We start from the raw sequence: 16,976 nt of genomic DNA, 5'->3' as shown, positions 1-16,976 counted from the left end.
AGCTGCATGTGTGTCGTTAAAAAAAAAAAAAGCTGCATTTTCCCTTTGTAGGAGGGTTGTGCAAGCTATTTATGTTTTCAAAATGACCCTGCCAAGCCGAAGCATTCTACTGCTGAACAGCGTGCAAGCTGGAAAGCACTCTGGGCATTTTTCACACAGGGCTTTTAGCTTGCATCTCCTCTGGAATGGAGGATGTGGATTCACATATTGACCAGATTTACCCCAAAGTCCCTGCGAGCTATCAGGGAGCACTTCACACATGATTCAGGTTTAGAGTGTAGCCTGATTTATATCCAGGATTTAAAAAATCCACTTTGGGGGCAACTTTGAACTCACAGTAAACTCACAGCAAAGCCTGCTGTGTGAAGAATGCCCTGGAAAGAGCCCAAGACAAAAGCACTGTTCGGGCATTTAAGAAAAGGGTTCTGCTACACACACTTACATTGTTCAATGTGGGTCCAGAAGTCCAACCCCCAGCACATCATTCACCCTTCCGCCCACACTCCTCACGGTTATGGCATTCATCTGAAGAGATGAATGCCTTAAGTGTGATTGCACCCATTTCCCTGAGCCCCAGTCTGCTGATCATGGAAACGGACCTCCAACACACATGTGAATTAGTCTTCTTTTATTTAAGTTGGGATGTTAAAAACACTGAGGAAATGTCCTGAAGTAAATGTCAGAAAAAGAAACAGAAGCTAGACACCAGCAACAGCCACTAGAGAGGCACTGTGCTGGGGTTGAAGAGGGAGAGTTGCTCTCCCTCGGCTAATAAGGTAACTACCACATTAAAATGGGCCTCTTTGCCCATTTAGCAGGGGTTAACATTGTAGTATATATGTCCTGTCTCTGTAAGATTAGGCCGTGTGTGGTTGGGTGTGGCTTAGCTTTCTGTTTTCTAAGTGCAAGCTGCCCAGAGAAGATACCACAAACATGTGATTATCCTTGAGGAGAATTTACATCTCTGTTTATTATGAAACATAAAAAGTACCCTACAAGTTAAAGCATAGCCATAACTTGAGCATATCCAAAATATGGCCTTTAACCTGCACTATGAATCTTTCAACCGCACGAGGCAATCTCTTTGCTTCCACCCCTGCCTCAGTCAAAACTGGCACCTCATGAGCACACATGGGACACAGACACAAACATCCAATTGGAAAGACTTGCTTCTAAATTAATTCGTATGCATTTGCCATGATTACTGTTCCCCAGATCTCTGTGTTAATATTTTATTTTGGTGCTAGTCACAACAGCACTAAATCAACAGTAGAATGAAATCTGTTGGAGGTGAAAATCAACAAGAAACAAAAGCATTCAGGCTGTTTTCAGATTGTGAGAGGAAGGAAACCCAGGTGTCTCATTAAATGAAATTCCCATCATAACTTGGAACATAGCACTGTAGCAGATGACACACTGTATGTAGTCTGTATCTCTGTATTGCCATCAGATTCTGAAGCACTGTGTTACATTTTCTTTTCTATAAACCATTTCTCCTTTTCCCCCATCAGATCTAAATCTAGTACCTTCACAAGCTCTAATCATGATTCTTTTGTGCACTTTAAGTCAGTCAGTCACTCAGTCCCAGGGAATTTAAACAGGAATTAGATAGAATCTAAAAAAATTAATGGATTCTAGAAAAGGTTAGGTATGATGAATCTTTCAATGAGTATATGATTAAAATCCTGTTTATTTTAATGGGACTTAACCGCTATCGCTACCATAGGGTCCAGCATAGTGGACAATTGCAGTACAGTACTGTACAAGGTGCTAACTTGTTGCTAGCCAGTGCTAGGATCTCACTCGGCATTAATTTTAGCATAGGAACTATATCTGGCTTTTTGCCACCCTTGCCCAACTGTGGCACAGCTGTGTAACTCAAGAACCATTCCATAACCCTGACAAGAGCATAGCTGAGGACAGCAACACTTTGTCTACCCTGTAGCAATATCCTTGTCTGTCTACCACGTATTTGTGTTGGTGATTTCTTTCATAGAAGAGTGAAGAAGGATCCTGAAAAATGGGACAGATATGATCCCAATTCAGACATTATGCTGTTCAAGTGTACAGATGTCTGTACATGCATGTGTTTGTGTGAATGACTGTTCATTTTAAAAGTGAGCCTGGATAGCGGCCCTTCAAATGCATGGTACAATTAAGAAATATACTTCTGTACATGCATTCTGCATAACATGTGAATGACTATCTGTGTACAAATCTGTACCTGTGTACACTGTACACTCATTGTTCAAGTGCTGAACATAGCGTGTGAATGGGCCTTGCAACCCCTGTCCCAATGAAGACAGGAGATGCTTAGTTGGAGTAAAATTGGTCCACTTTATTAATGTACAGCAGAATAAGACTTGCAACGAGGTGACAATTTGAGTATTTTGTTTCTTGCTTAATGTGGACAGCAGTGGTTAAATGCATTGCTATATAGATCAACGATCATGCCCCTTCTTCAAACACCACCATGCATCCAAGCACTTCTTGATGGCAGAGTCACAATAACCATTTAAAGGCAGTCAGGGGACTTTGCATCTCTTCAGAAAGGTTAGTCTAATGGCCCTGGAATACCCCAACAGCATATGCGGATCATAGACTTAATAAATTTCTTAGGAACATAGGAACATAGGAAACTGCCATATACTGAGTCAGACCATTGGTCTATCTAGCTCAGTATTGTCTTCACAGACTGGCAGCGGCTTCTCCAAGGTTGCAGGCAGGAATCTCTCTCAGCCCTATCCTGGAGAAGCCAGGGAGGGAACTTGAAACCTTCTGCTCTTCCCAGAGCGGCTTCATCCCCTGAGTGGAATATCTTGTAGTGCTCACACATCAAGTCTCCCATTCATATGCAACCAGGGCAGACCCTGCTTAGCTATGGGGACAAGTCATGCTTGCTACCACAAGACCAGCTTTCCTCTCCTCTTCTTAAATGTTACTGCCATAAATGATAACTTTGCTCACCTTTTCCCTCCCTTTTGCACATAGACCTACATTTACTACATAGTAAGGTCATACACACAACCAAAAACTGCATTCTATCCAGGTTTGGGAGCTGTGTGTGCTCCGAATTTCAGGGTGTGTGGAAGCAAGGTAAGAAGAAAGCCTGGGTAGCCTCTGTTCCTATTCCATTTCCCAACTGCATCTAAAGGTAAAGTGTGTCTTTGAGTCAGTGTCGACTCCTGGTGACCACAGAGCCCTGTGGTTGTCTTTGGTAGAATACAGGAGGGGTTTACCATTGCCTCCTCCCGTGCAGTATGAGATGATGCCTTTCAGCATCTTCCCATATCACTGCTGCCCGATATAGGTGTTTCCCATAGTCTGGGAAACATACTGGCGGGGATTCAAACCAGCAACCTCTGGCTTGCTAATCAAGTCATTTCCCCGTTGTGCCATTAGATGGCTTCGCCAACTGCATCTACTCTCAGCCTATTTCCTACCTCTCATTATGATGTTTCTTTGTTTTCCTTTCCCTAGTTGCGTCTAAGCAACGTTTTAGGAGAGATCATCTTATATGATTGCTGTGTGGAGTAGTATGTACATTGACACTACTAAGTGAAGCATAAAATAGAGGTGGCAGTTAAAAAAAACAGCAACAGTGGCTCCATGCCTATAACATATAAGAAGATATGTTTTAAAAGTTTTTAAATGCTTTTGAGCCTTTTAGGTCATACAATGCTGTCATATTTTCACAACTTTATTTTTCTGAGAGCTAGGAACTAGATTTGCTTTAAGATAGGCTTTCTTTTGTCAGTCAATATGGCTGTTGCATAATTAAGCTGATTCAGTTTTTAAAAGGGGTTTCAAGAGGTGACATGTTTCAAATCAAATGGACTGTTTCAAAAATTAACCATCTTTCTGATGCCTTATTTTGAGCTAATGACTCTCACCATCAACATTACTCTGCTCTGAATAAGAGTCGGATTAGAGGTTGATTGAACAGAATAAAACAACTATGCATTTACAATAGCTAATGAACTACTATTTTTAAAAACACATCATATTAAAAGGCACTTCCAGATTAACTCACTCTGTATAAGACATAGAGATGAAGGCCTGGAAAATGGGGGGGGCCTTTTTAAAACACCAGTTTCCCTCCTTTTTATGGGGAAAATGTGGTGTTTTTTTTCCTATTTCCCCCCACGTTCCCCCCCCCCCCAGGACTTCACATTTTATTAAGTCATCATCATCCAACCATCTGTTGTCCACCTGTATTTTCCTCACACTTAAATAAACACATATATTAACACAGGAAATCTGACTTTTTATTTTATTCTTAAGAACAGTAGTACTTCAGTACAATGATTACATGTGAGGTTATTGTTAATGGTGTGCTGTCTATTTGGAGAGACAGCTGCCAGATACAACAGGAATAGGAGGAGTAAAAGGGGAAGGGTCAGGCCCTGAAACTCACTGTATCGACCGCTGGGTGGAATGATAATTGCAGTTCTGCATGTCACTGCAAATAGAAAAGCTGGCCTTACCGACTGAGACTGATATCCATAGAATAAAACTGTTAAAACTAAGATTTGACCTTACCAATTCAATACAGTTGAAGATTTGACCATATATATTTTTTGTGGCCTAGATTCAAATTGTTTAGGTCAGTGAGGACTTTGACTTGCAGCACATATAATTCATTGAATAAAGCACATTTTCATGGTGTAATTCTCCAGCTAGATTATGATGTAAATGAAAAGCAAACTAGAGTGTAGAGACATACATAAGAGGCTCCTCATAAATGCTATATTTTTATAGGTCAATAGATTAGAGGGAGAGAAGGGAGAGGAAGAGGTGTGCCATTTTTTTTATCATATTCCAGTATTCCCAAACAAAACCTAGCACTGCAACAAATAAACAGAGCACAGAACACTACATTCTCTAAGTCTCACTAACTGTAATATAAACAAAGAGAATTAGCTAGAAAGAGTTATGCCGATAATTTTTGTTTTGATAATGATTAAATAGTATTCCATTAACTTTGTAGAGGAATGCAGCCTGGGAGAAAGGTGACCAGGGTTGTTTCTGGTTCTGTCATTCCTAGAAATATGAGCAATCTACATCTCTTTCATGTGTCTTCAGTTTCCTCCCTCTTCTTTGTGTTGACTATGCACCATTGCAATGTCTTTCGAGAAAGGTTTCACTGCAGTAGGCTCTTGAAATGGAATCTTACATCTCCCTGGCAGTGTAACAGTAGCACTCCCCCCCCTTGCCACCAGAGTAAAGTGAAATGCCCCAGATAATGTGAGAAGAGCCCACACTTTGACTTCTCCCCATTCCAGCATTTCCTGGTTTCCAGAGGCATGATTTTTAAAAAAAATGGTTTTTGGTATCTCGGGGACCTCAGAGGGGAAAATATGCAGGGACCTTACATGTTTCTGTGTGTTTTCCCTTCCATCCATGCTCATACCAACTGTGGGTGGGGGAGACATGATTTGCTCAGGGAAATCAGCATGGAAGCAAAGGGTTAAACTCCCCTTTACCCCATGCTGTGGTTGGAAGTTCAGGTCATGATCCATAGGTCTCTTGAAAGGTCTTTTAAGAAAAGAAATTCTCAGTATTCTCAGAAAAATTTAGTGTTCCCTACAACTAAAGTTCCCTACAAAGACAGTCAACCCCAATTAATGAATTCAAGGTAACAACTAGTTTTCCTTCATATTACTTAAAATACGAATACACATTTCATTATTTTCATTGCATATATATAGCAGGATTTGGGCACAGTAATTGCTCTACAAATTACATATCCGATATTCTATGTTAACTCTGAATTAAAATGTTTACCAATTACTTAGTATCCCAGAAAATAAATAAATACATATATTAACAACCGAACCCAGTGGACCTTAGCTCCGGTGAGGCTTATCAAATACCTGTAAGTGGTACTCAGCTTTGAAGCAGCTGTGTTTTTATAGAGACTGCTTAGTGGTGGAAAAACAGAAAATGAACACAAACACATCCGTGGAAAAATAAAATACCTCTTTGCATTTCATCAGAATGTGCCCCATGTTTGTCTGTGTTGTATAAAATAGTTAGATTGCAGACTTGCCTTGCTATAAATGTTGATAACGCTTTTATTATTATTGCATTTGGAAAATGGACTTATAAGCACAGGGTAGTGCTTCTGTTTATTTTCCAGTTCCTGAACAAGTGATGGAAGACTGCTTTGTTGGGGCCATTTCACTCGAATGTACAAGCCATTGAACAACCCAGACACAGTGTTGCTCATTGATGAGCTGAAAGGGACTGCAAGGATAGAGTTGCCAACTGGTCAGAAAAAAAGTCATCTTCTTAGGTGGTTCAAGCCAAAAAGAAAGCCCCCCCCCCGAGCACTGAAGATGATATGATAGAAAAATCATCATTAATCACAGTGTGCACATTCATCTCACGGCTGTCTCCAAGTTTCCATAGCGCTTCAAATACCTACAGGGCCTTTTTGAACTAAGATGACAATGGGACTTGTTTCTGCAAGAAACAACGGGCCACATCCAAGCCTTTGGCAGAGTGGTGCATGACTGACAGAAGCTCATTGGATGAGCAGAAAGGGACCTTGCATTATCTATCTAATCTATCTATCTATATCTATCATATTTATATACCTCCTGACATGTTTATCCTTCAGTTATAGGGATTCCTAGGTGCATCCCCATTAGTTAAAATGCAAGTATAAAACAGGATAAATTATGTATGTATTTAATACATTTCTATACCGCCCAAAATGCAAGTTCTCTGGGCGGTTTACAAAACAATAAAAACAGCCAATAAAAGATTAAAACATTTCAAAAATTAAAATTAAAAAGTTAAAAGTTTTAATGGTTTCTGTTTTAATTGTAAACCACCCTGAGCCATTTTGGAAGGGCGGTATAAAAATCAAATAAATAAATAAAAACTTTTAAAACACAATTAAAACAGTATCTAATTAAAAGCCTGGGTGAATAATAGGGATGAGTCCGTACCGGTCCGGAGGCCATTGTAAAGGCCTCCGGATCGTCTGGACCGGTCCGGACCTGGCTGGTTTGGTTCGGGTGGAGGGGGTAGCTTTAAGGGCGGGGAGGGTTTACTTACCCCTCCTGCCGCTTGTCCCCCTCCAGCGCTCATATTTCTTGTAATAATTGGGGCGGCAGGATACCTCCCTGCCGCCCCTTGTCCCTCTGCAATGCAAAAGCCTCCGGCAAGCCTTTTGCACACGAGCACGTCGCGCACAAGCTTCACGTCTCCCCGACAAGGAGGGGGACAAGCGGCGGGAGGGGTAAGTAAACCCTCCCTGCCCTTAAAGGAACCCACCCCACAGTGCCGGACCGCAGCTCTGCGGCTCCGTGCACAGCCCTAGTGAATAAATGCATCTTGACTGCCCTTTTAAAAGTTGTAAGAGATGGGGAAGCTCTTATTTCAGTTGGAAGTGTGTTCCAAAGCCTTGGGGCAGCAATGGATAAGGCCCGTCCCTGAGTAGCCACCAGACAAGCCGGTGGCAACTGCAGATGAACCTCTCCAGATGATCTCAATGGACAGTTCTCTTAAATACCCAGGGCCCAAGCTGTTTAGGGCTTTATAGGTTATAACCAAAACCTTGTACTCTGCCCGGAAACTTACCGGCAGCCAGTGTAGATGTTTTAAGATAGGAGTGATATGGTCTCTCCGAGATGACCCAGAGACCAATCTGGCTGCCACATTCTGGACTAACTGCAGTTTCCGGACCACGTACAAAGGTAGCCCCACATAGAGTGCATTGCAGTAGTCAAGTCTGGAGGTGACCAGCAGATGTACTACTGTTCTGAAGTCATTTATCTCAAGAAATGGATGCAGCTGGCGTATCAGCCGAAGCTGATAAAAGGCATCTCTGGCCACTTCCTCAACCTGGGAACCAGGGAGAGTTTTGTGTCCAGAAGTACCCCCAGACGGTGTACCTGTTCCTTCTGGGGAAGTGTGACCCCATCCAGAACAGGCAGATCAAAATCATCTCCCGAGTTTCGACCCCGCACAATGAGTACCTCTGTCTTATCTGGATTCAGTCTCAGTTTGTTATACCTCATCCAGCCCATTGCCGACTCCAGAGAGGCATTTAGGGAGGTTATGCCCTCTCCTGATGATATTGACATGGAGAAATAGATTTGGGTGTCATCAGCATACTGATAACACCCTGTACCAAATCTCCTGATGATCTCTCCCAGCAGTTTCATGTAGATGTTAAACAGTTTCGGAGACAATATGGAGCTCTGAGGGACACCATACTGAAGTTCACTTTTTGAAGAACAACAGTCCTCAAGAGACACCATCTTCAATCTGCCCAAGAGGTAAGAGTGGAGCCACTGCAAAGCAGTGCCTCCCACCCCAAACCCCCTCAGACGCTCCAGAAGGATACTATGGTCGATAGTATCGAAAGCCACCAAGAGGTCCAAAAGGACCAACAGAGTCACACTTCCTTTGTCAATTCCCAATTGGAGATCATCCATCAGGCTGACCAAGGCAGTCTCCACCCCATAGCCCACCCGAAAGCTGGTATGAAACTGATAAAAATCAATAAAACAAATTTATGATATAAAACATAACATTTAAAGTTAATTAATTAAAATCCTGAGAAAAACGTGTGTCCTAAGGGTCTTTTTAAAAACAACCGGAAATAGATAAGCTCCGATTTTGACAGGGAGTGCATTCCAGAGACCCAGCGCAGCCACAGAGAAGTCCCGGTGCCAAATAGCCACCAGATGAGCTGGTGGCAACCGTAACTGGTCCTTCCCATTTGTGCATCTCTTCTTCTACATGCAGAAGGAACTTTCATCAATGGCATGCTACTCTACTGAAGATCTGGATGGATGTGCCTTCATCATCTCTGTTATAGCTCCTACTAGAGCTGGAGGAGGCGGGGTTCACTGGGGTGAATCTTTGACTGCAAGAGATTCACAGTGGGCTGCCACCATCAAGTTTATTTTAATGTGGGACAAGCCACTATTTCCACATAAGATTCCAGGAGGGAGCAAAGTGACAAAACCCTCCCTAGAAAGGCTAAGCAGTCCTAGACCTCCAAAGGCATGTGACTAAAGCAGACCCAAAATGAAGAGTAGCACACTTCACCAACAAGGGATTATTATTAGACTAAAAGAAAAACAAGAATATGCAATAAGAACAATTGTCTCTTCATAAAGTTTCAATAACCAGGCAACTCAGTTTCAAGCAATACAATAAAGAAGAATAACTTCTCTCGTGTATCTAACTGAACTGGTCCCTCTCTTATTACTCACAGAGAAAGCAAGGATTTCCCTGCTTTCTCCACCCTCCCTGGCTCTGGTCTCCCATTCCCCCAGCCACTTCTCAGCCAGCTGCCTCCTCAGGGCACTCCTGGGGCAGAACAACCAACCAGAGAAAGCTCTCTTCTGCTGGTGTCTGTGTGTGTAGTTCCCACCCTGTCCTCGGGATTGGTCCTTTTGTTTTTTATTGTTAAATTTATTTCATTTTATTTATTGTTAAATTTATATACTGCCTTACATTCGAACAGACTCAAGGCGATTCACACAAAAGTTAAAACAAGACAACAAAAATCACACAATTAAAATATCAGCTAGAATATAAAAATATAGCTCTGATTACAAGATTTAAAAAACAAGCACAATATAACCATAACAGATACAAAGCACAGCAATAGGAACAATTGTATAAAAGCCTGGATAAAAAGCCAAGGTTTAATCGAATTGAATAAATAAATCGAATAAATAAATAAATTTCACACGCCCTCTAAAAACTGATGGAGACTGAGGAGTGGATGGCCACCAGGAGAGCATTCTAGAATCTGGGGACAACAACTGAGAAGACCCTGGCCCACGTGCATGACAGCTGAGGCTCCCTCATTGTTGGTACCTGGAACAGAACCCCCCTAATTGACCTCGGCAAGCAGGCAACAACCTTTGGGAGCAGGCAGACCCTCAGGTATCCAGGGCCCAAACCATTAAGGGCTTTAAATATCAAAAACAGCACCTTGAATTGGACCCGGAAACAAATTGGCAGCCAGTACAGCTCTTTCAAAATGGTTGTGATGCAATCCCAGCAGCCAGCTCCAGATAAAATCCTAGCTGCCCCATTTTGCACTAGCCGTAGTTTCTGAATATTCTTCAAGGGCAGCCCCACGTAGAGCGCGCTACAGTAATCCCTCCGTGACATGACTAAGGCATGCGTAATTGTGGCCAAATCTGCCTTCTTGAGAAAGGGACACAGCTGGCACACTAGCCGAAGCTGTGCAAAGGCACCTCTGGCCCGCCTCCACCTGAGCTTCCAAAAGCAGAGCTGGGCCCAGCAGTACCCCCAAGCTGCATACTTGCTCTTTCAAGGGGAGTACAACTCCATCCAGAAGCAAATGGGATTCTGGATTAATTTGATTTGATTTTTCCCTGGTGTTTTCCCTTATTAGGAAAGGCCCACCCTACCAGTAGTTGCTCTAAGTGAGGCCTAGTCCTCCCTCAAATCCTTCCCGTCACTACAATACCACTTTCATTTTATTTAACATTGTCTCCAGTCCCAGGACTTTATCAGAAAGAAATGAGAAACTCATCTTTTTTCATGACTGCCACGAATACTGCTTTCCAACACAAGTTTTCAAAGTGGTTTACAAAGAAAGAAAGAAAGAAAGAAAGAAAGAAAGAAAGAAAGAAAGAAAGAAAGAAAGAAAAAGATGGTTTCCTGACCCCAAAGGGCTTACAATCTAAAAAGAAACATTAGGTATAAACCAGTAACAAGCATTGGAGAGATGCTGTGCTAGGGTTGGATAAGAACAGCAGTTCTCTCCTTGCTACATATAAGAGAATCGCCACTTTAAAAATGCCTCTTTGCTCAGTTAGCAGGGGTTAAGACATCTTTATACAAATAATATTGAATGTTTCTGTTTTTAAAACGAAAATATAACATCCTTGATTCTGAATCTATTTGGATAGTGGCATTTCTAGCAAAACTCACATATTATAGAAAGCCATGGAAGGATTATCACCAGATAACTTCACTGAGAAACTGAGTTTATTTGTAAAGCAACATCAAATTTCAGAACAATATTTACCTTTGGTTCCACACCCCCATCTGATGTGTAATAATATCTAACCTGATTTATATATTTATTCCTACTTCCTTTGTTATTGTGGATGTGTGCGTGTGTATATGAATTAATATACCAACAAAAAACAAAAAAATCCACTCACCAAACTGAACACACACAACTTAGTCCAATAAATCTATTGTGAAAAATATATGCAATCTATAACAAGACAAAGCCATGAGAAATGATATTGGAGAAACAATAGTAAAACATGGGAGAAATAATAAAGTCCATGATGTGGAAAATGGTAGAATGCATTTATGAATTTTAACTGTTTTATATTGTTTTATGTTTTAATTTGTACACTGCCTGGAGATTTCTATATCAGGCAGTATAGAAATACAATCAATCAATCAAATAATAAAGTCGACACAACAGTGACCTCCATTTTGAAATATCTTTTTAAAGTGGAAATTTGTCCTTGTGAAATGACACTGTTCCACATACTTCAATGTCCAAAGTTTTCTCTCTTACAAACCCATCTAGAATGTTCTCTCACTCGAGCAAATTCTCATCAGATACCTGATGAGATACCTGATGAGAATTTGCTTGAGTGAGAGAACATTCTAGAAGGGTTTGTAAGAGAGAAAACTGAAGTATGTGGAACAGTGTCATTTCACAAGGACAAATTTCCACTTTAAAAAGATATTTCAAAATGGAGGTCACCAGGTCACTGTTGTACAGACTTTATTTATGCATTCTACCATTCTCCACATCGTGAACTTTATTTTTTCACCCATGTTTTACTATTGTTTCTCCAATATCATTTCTCATGGCTTTGTCTTGTTATAGATTGCATATATTTTTCACAATAGATTTATTGGACTAAGTTGTGTGTGTTCAGTTTGGTGGGTGGATCTTTTTTGTTGGTGTGTTTTCATAGATGCCAGTACGCTTTATTTATCTGCTTATGAATTTATATATTTTTATATTTTCCTCTTAGCTGTACCCGTTGCTAATCCCATGTGTGGCAGCTCTCGCAAGAGTTCATGAGCAGCTGCTGGACAGTGACTGGGACAGGTGGGAGGGAAGGAAATGGCAGCAGCCGGGCTGAGGGAATGGCAGTGGAAAAAGACAGCAGCAAATGGTGGCAGCAGGCGGGCAGAGAAAATGGAGGTGGCAGGCGGACGGACAGAAGAAGGCTGTGGAGGCCGGGTGGGAAGAAAACACCACCAACAGCTGTGGGCAGACGAGGGGTGGAGGTTCGGCAGCAGGCAGGGGGAAACAACATGGGGGGGATGGCTGAGGGAGCAGCGGTGAACTAGAGGCACAGATGCTCTGCACTCAGCCCAGCTACTATATACATATTTCATCACAATAAAAATAATGGATAGCATCCACATTTGCCCTCAGTATGTAATAGGAGTCCTTTCTAGACCAAGCCCTCTTGTTCCAAGAGTGGAACAGGACAACTGTTGCTTCTAGCCATTATATCCGTGTTCTTCACTGTAAGGCCCAGGGACTAAAGGCAGCCCATATTAATCCTAAGTGTAGCTCCTTGACTAATTCTTTATTGAGCCTGCATATTCACTTCTGCACTATTCACCCTGGCACCATGCATTGGGTACCATTCTAACCGTGCAGTGCTGCACTTTGCCCAGTGCTGGGAATCTCCTTTAAGGGAAACAGAGCCCTCTTGAGCCCCTGCACCATCTTGGAAGGTGTGCTGGGAAATATAGCCTTTCCAGTCATTTCCTCCTAGAACACTTACGAGAGTGCTTCGTCTCCCTTAAAGGGCCCTCCGAGCACTGAGAAAAGCACAGTGCTGTGTGGAGGTCTGCACAGTGGGAAATGGATCCCACATTGATGTCCTCCCCACCACTTGAAAAACAGTGATGATCGCTGCATTTTATGTATAATTTTATTGGCTCTAGAAATGTGGACTACAGGAATAAGGATTGTAATCAAACCATTTTAATCCTAAGAGCTATTTAACAACTAGTACAGCAGTCTCTTTCTCTGATCTGACAAGCACCAGTGATTCTAGAGCATGCTATCAAATTACCTTAATAAAGCTGTTGACTATCGTCCCATGGAAAGGAATGTCTCTAAATTATTAACTCTACAGTACATATATTTTTTGTCCTCTTCTCCTTAGATTATGATGTTGAAAGTGACCTTCAACCACACGTCGATGGAACAATGCAGAGAGTGCTGCAACCAAACCCAAAGCACAGAACTGCCAACTGAGTGCAACTTCTTCTTGACCGCTATCCGCTTGGCTTCATTGAATCAGATCTTGGACCCCTGGGTTTACCTGCTGCTTAGGAAGATCCTCCTGCGCAAGTTTTGTCAGATAGCAAATGCCATCTCCTGCCACCGTAAGGATGGGTGGAAAGGACGGCACATCATGTTATCAGACAAAATCAGACACACAGCAACATGAATAAACTTTCGTGTCAAAAACTTTCCATGCATTATCCTGTACTTTCCTGTGAATCTGGGCATCTGGGGCATGCCCATTTTCCATGTAAGTCAATTGCAAGGAAATGATAAATATTCAGTGGACTAAATTGGCAGATCATTGTATTTTCATTGCCAGAAAGAGTTAAATTATGAAGACATGAGAAAGCTAACTTAACAACACATTAGTCATATGTCATTTGAAATCATAACTGATAAGGCAACTTTCTGTACGTGTGCCAAAGACCTGAGGATACTCCAGCTATGTGGGAGGAGAATATTCCAAAATCAGAATTTTGGATGTATAATTTGGCAAAGAAGTTATTGTACATTAATATGACTCTAAAATTGTCATATTTCCTCTTATTTTCAACCTTCTTTGTTACAGATCAGTTTCACTCAGGACTTTTTACATGTTAATTCCAGGGGACAGGGCAGAAGTGAAGAATTGAAGGTGTTATGTGTTTTAATAGGTTTGCTCTTTTTCTAAAAGTTGGAAATCTAGAAAGAAGCCTGTGATAATTATTCATCTACAATGATATTCATTGTAGATGAATATTGCATCTAAGAGCCTTTCCAAATGAGAGTTGGTTATGCATTGTAAAAAGTCATCTATTTTTGTTCATTGTTATTGTTCACTTATTTTGAAGGATCCAAATATCTTTTCTGAATGAAGGATTATGTTGCAGAGATATTTGAATTATTCCAGAACTTGAACTATAATATTTTGCCTCTGGGAAAATGGGATTCTTGCATTAATTGTTCACATTGGTGCTGGGTGAATAGTGTCCATGACATTCATGCCCACAACACTGATAACAATGAGCAAGAGCTCTGTTTCCCCCAACTATTGGTAAAGTGTAAAGTGTGCCATCGAGTCGGTGTCGACTCCTGGTGATCACAGAGCCCTGTAGTTTCTCTTTGGTAGAATACAGGAGGGGTTTACCATAGCCATTTCCCACACAGTATGAGATTATGTCTTTCAGCATAGTCCTATATTGCTGCTGCCGGATATAGGTGTTTCCCATAGTCTGGAAAACATACCAGCGGGGATTCAAACCGGCAACCTCATGCTTGCTAGGCAAGTCATATTATATTATCACCATATTGTTATTTTTAAGTTTTATGTAATCTCTTTAATAACTGCCTTGGGATTGCTTTAATGAAAGGCGGTATATAAATTTAACAATAAATAAATAATAAATAAATAAATAATGTAGTCCAAATGAGATCTGTGCATCAGTTGCTGAAACATAGTGGCACATTTTTGAGCTGAGCACACAGGAGACCCATTGGACCCAATGGAGCCCTTTCCCTTCTCTATCTCTGTTTCTGTGGCCCATAGGAACATCCAGCTATGTTGCTGTTCCTCGGAGCCACACACACAGGTTATTTGTGCTCACATTAAAATATACCTTACACAGTGTGATCCTAGATGAATGCTGTTTGGGAAGAAGACGGGAAAATGAGATTAGGGATTATATTATTATTATTATATATTCGATTTCTATACCCCTTCCAAAAATGGCTCAGGGTGGTTTACACAGAGAAATAACAAATAAATAAGATAGAACCCTGCCCCCAAAGGGCTCACAATCTAAAAATAAACTTAAGATAGATACCAGCAACAGTCACTGGAGGTACTGTGCTAGGGCCAGTTACTCTCCCCCTGCTAAATAAAGATAATCACCACATTAAAAGGTGCCTCTTTGCCAAGTTAGCAGGGGAGGTGCCTCTTTGCCAGGGGATGTGCAGAACTGGATCAAATCAAGTCCTTAACAGATTCCCCTTTACAAGCAAGGTACTCAACCCGGTTCGACAGCACAAACCAAACCATTTCGTGGATCAGCAATTCAGTTCAAATTCAAACTGAACCACCGCAGACAGTTCCATGCACACTCCCAACTGGGATCCACTGAGCCCTATCAAGATGCTCCCCACTCATGCTTCTCTGATAGCCTGAATTTTGCCCAAACATTACTATTGGATAATAACACCATACATAATTCACTTAATTGTTATAAAGTGCGATCCAAACTGAGTCTGAGTTCAAGAAGAAGGAAGAAAAATCTGTCTTTGGTCTATATAGTCTTAAGCTGCTGTTCATGTTGTAGCTTTATAATAAACTTCATTGGACATCACATTCTGTGTCTTGGCTGTGCAACACAACTCCCTAGTGTGCCTATGATGGGTAGTTTTAGGGCCAATTTCTTGTGTTAATGTTGAATTTACAGAAAACAACCTACTTGGTGCAAAAGGGGTATTAAGGAAATTATAAACATATGCAGTTTTTTTAAAAAGAACATAATTGATTTCCTTAAACAATCTTCTATTAGAATGCCTATGAAATTACTTCAATGGATTCTGTAAACAACTATGTCTCATTGTATACTTGGTTTGCCTGCTTTATCTACTTCGAAGACAGAGTGATACTGAGTATAACTAGTTTTAAAATGTATTTTTTCTACCTACTGATAATCTTCAAAAGTTAATTGTGAAGCTATACATAAAAGAGATGTTTTGCTTATTTGAGAGGCAGTCTTAGAAGCAACACAACATTTGAAGTAATTTTCCGATGTACAGATGCCATTTCCGATGTACAGATGCAACCACCTCATCATACATTATGAATAGTTATTTGAAATTCAAGCAAAGGAATAGTGGCTTTTTCTTATTAAAAAGGGAACTTCCTGAAATTTGGTAGCTTTTAGAATAGGTTGAAGGAAGTCCTGCTTACATGAAAAAGGTATTCTTGAGGTATTCTTTCCCCAAAGTTGGAGGAGGTCCCTCATCTCACAAATGAAATATTTTAAAAATTGTCACCTAAAAGCACTTCCTTATGCAAGTGTTTTGATTCAATATAGATCTATCAAAAAGTAAGGAAATTGGGTATACCTTTTAAAAAAACTCTTAAATTTTAGGAATGGAAACAATTGTGACAAAGTTCCATGGGCCTTATTTATCAGTTTGTTACGTTATCTGTCCCTTCTTTCAAGAAGTTCAATCAATCAATATTTTATTACAGTAATAGATATGCATAAAGTACAAGTAAAAGGTAGGGTGAATAAAAGCACAAAAGCGTAAAAGACATAAGGGCATAAATGGCATAATGAGACATAAAGGCATAAAAAGGTTAAAAAATACTTTAAACGGTAATATAAAGGCATTAAAAAGCATATATAATCATACGCAGGCAGCTATAGGCATAATAGAAGTTTTGTCACTTTAGGACAAGGTAAGGAGCTGAGAGGCTGTAGACTGTATAACTGAAAACTGAAAAAGCGTGGGGCTGCCATGCACTCTGTGATAGCAAGCTGAGGGTGTGCCGAAGCTAGTACATAAAGTTGGGCACTGAGCACAAGCTAGAGGTCCACCATCCACCAGATTTTCATCGCAGCCGCGCAGAACCTGGCAACCCTGTATATGGTTACGGCCAGAAAGCAGCAAAGAGGTGTAAAATTGGCCCGTCTGATCTGGATAATTATGTAATAATGGTAGA

At 40.9% G+C, this 16,976-nt stretch overlaps 1 protein-coding gene across 1 annotated transcript in view; it reads left to right on the top strand.

Annotated features, from left to right (window-relative positions):
- PTGER3 (prostaglandin E receptor 3) overlaps positions 1–15,618 on the top strand; it is a 30,114-nt gene extending 14,496 nt beyond the window's left edge. The window contains exon 2 of the mRNA XM_053250682.1: positions 13,173–15,618. Within this exon, the coding sequence (XP_053106657.1) occupies positions 13,173–13,460 (288 nt within the window). The 3' untranslated portion in view covers positions 13,461–15,618. The remainder of the gene's footprint in view (positions 1–13,172) is intronic.
- The last annotated feature ends 1,358 nt before the right edge of the window (positions 15,619–16,976 follow it).

This window comes from Hemicordylus capensis, chromosome 4 (assembly GCF_027244095.1).
Source record: "Hemicordylus capensis ecotype Gifberg chromosome 4, rHemCap1.1.pri, whole genome shotgun sequence".
Classification (NCBI taxonomy): domain Eukaryota; kingdom Metazoa; phylum Chordata; class Lepidosauria; order Squamata; family Cordylidae; genus Hemicordylus; species Hemicordylus capensis.
This window is presented reverse-complemented; position numbering and strand designations above follow the sequence as displayed.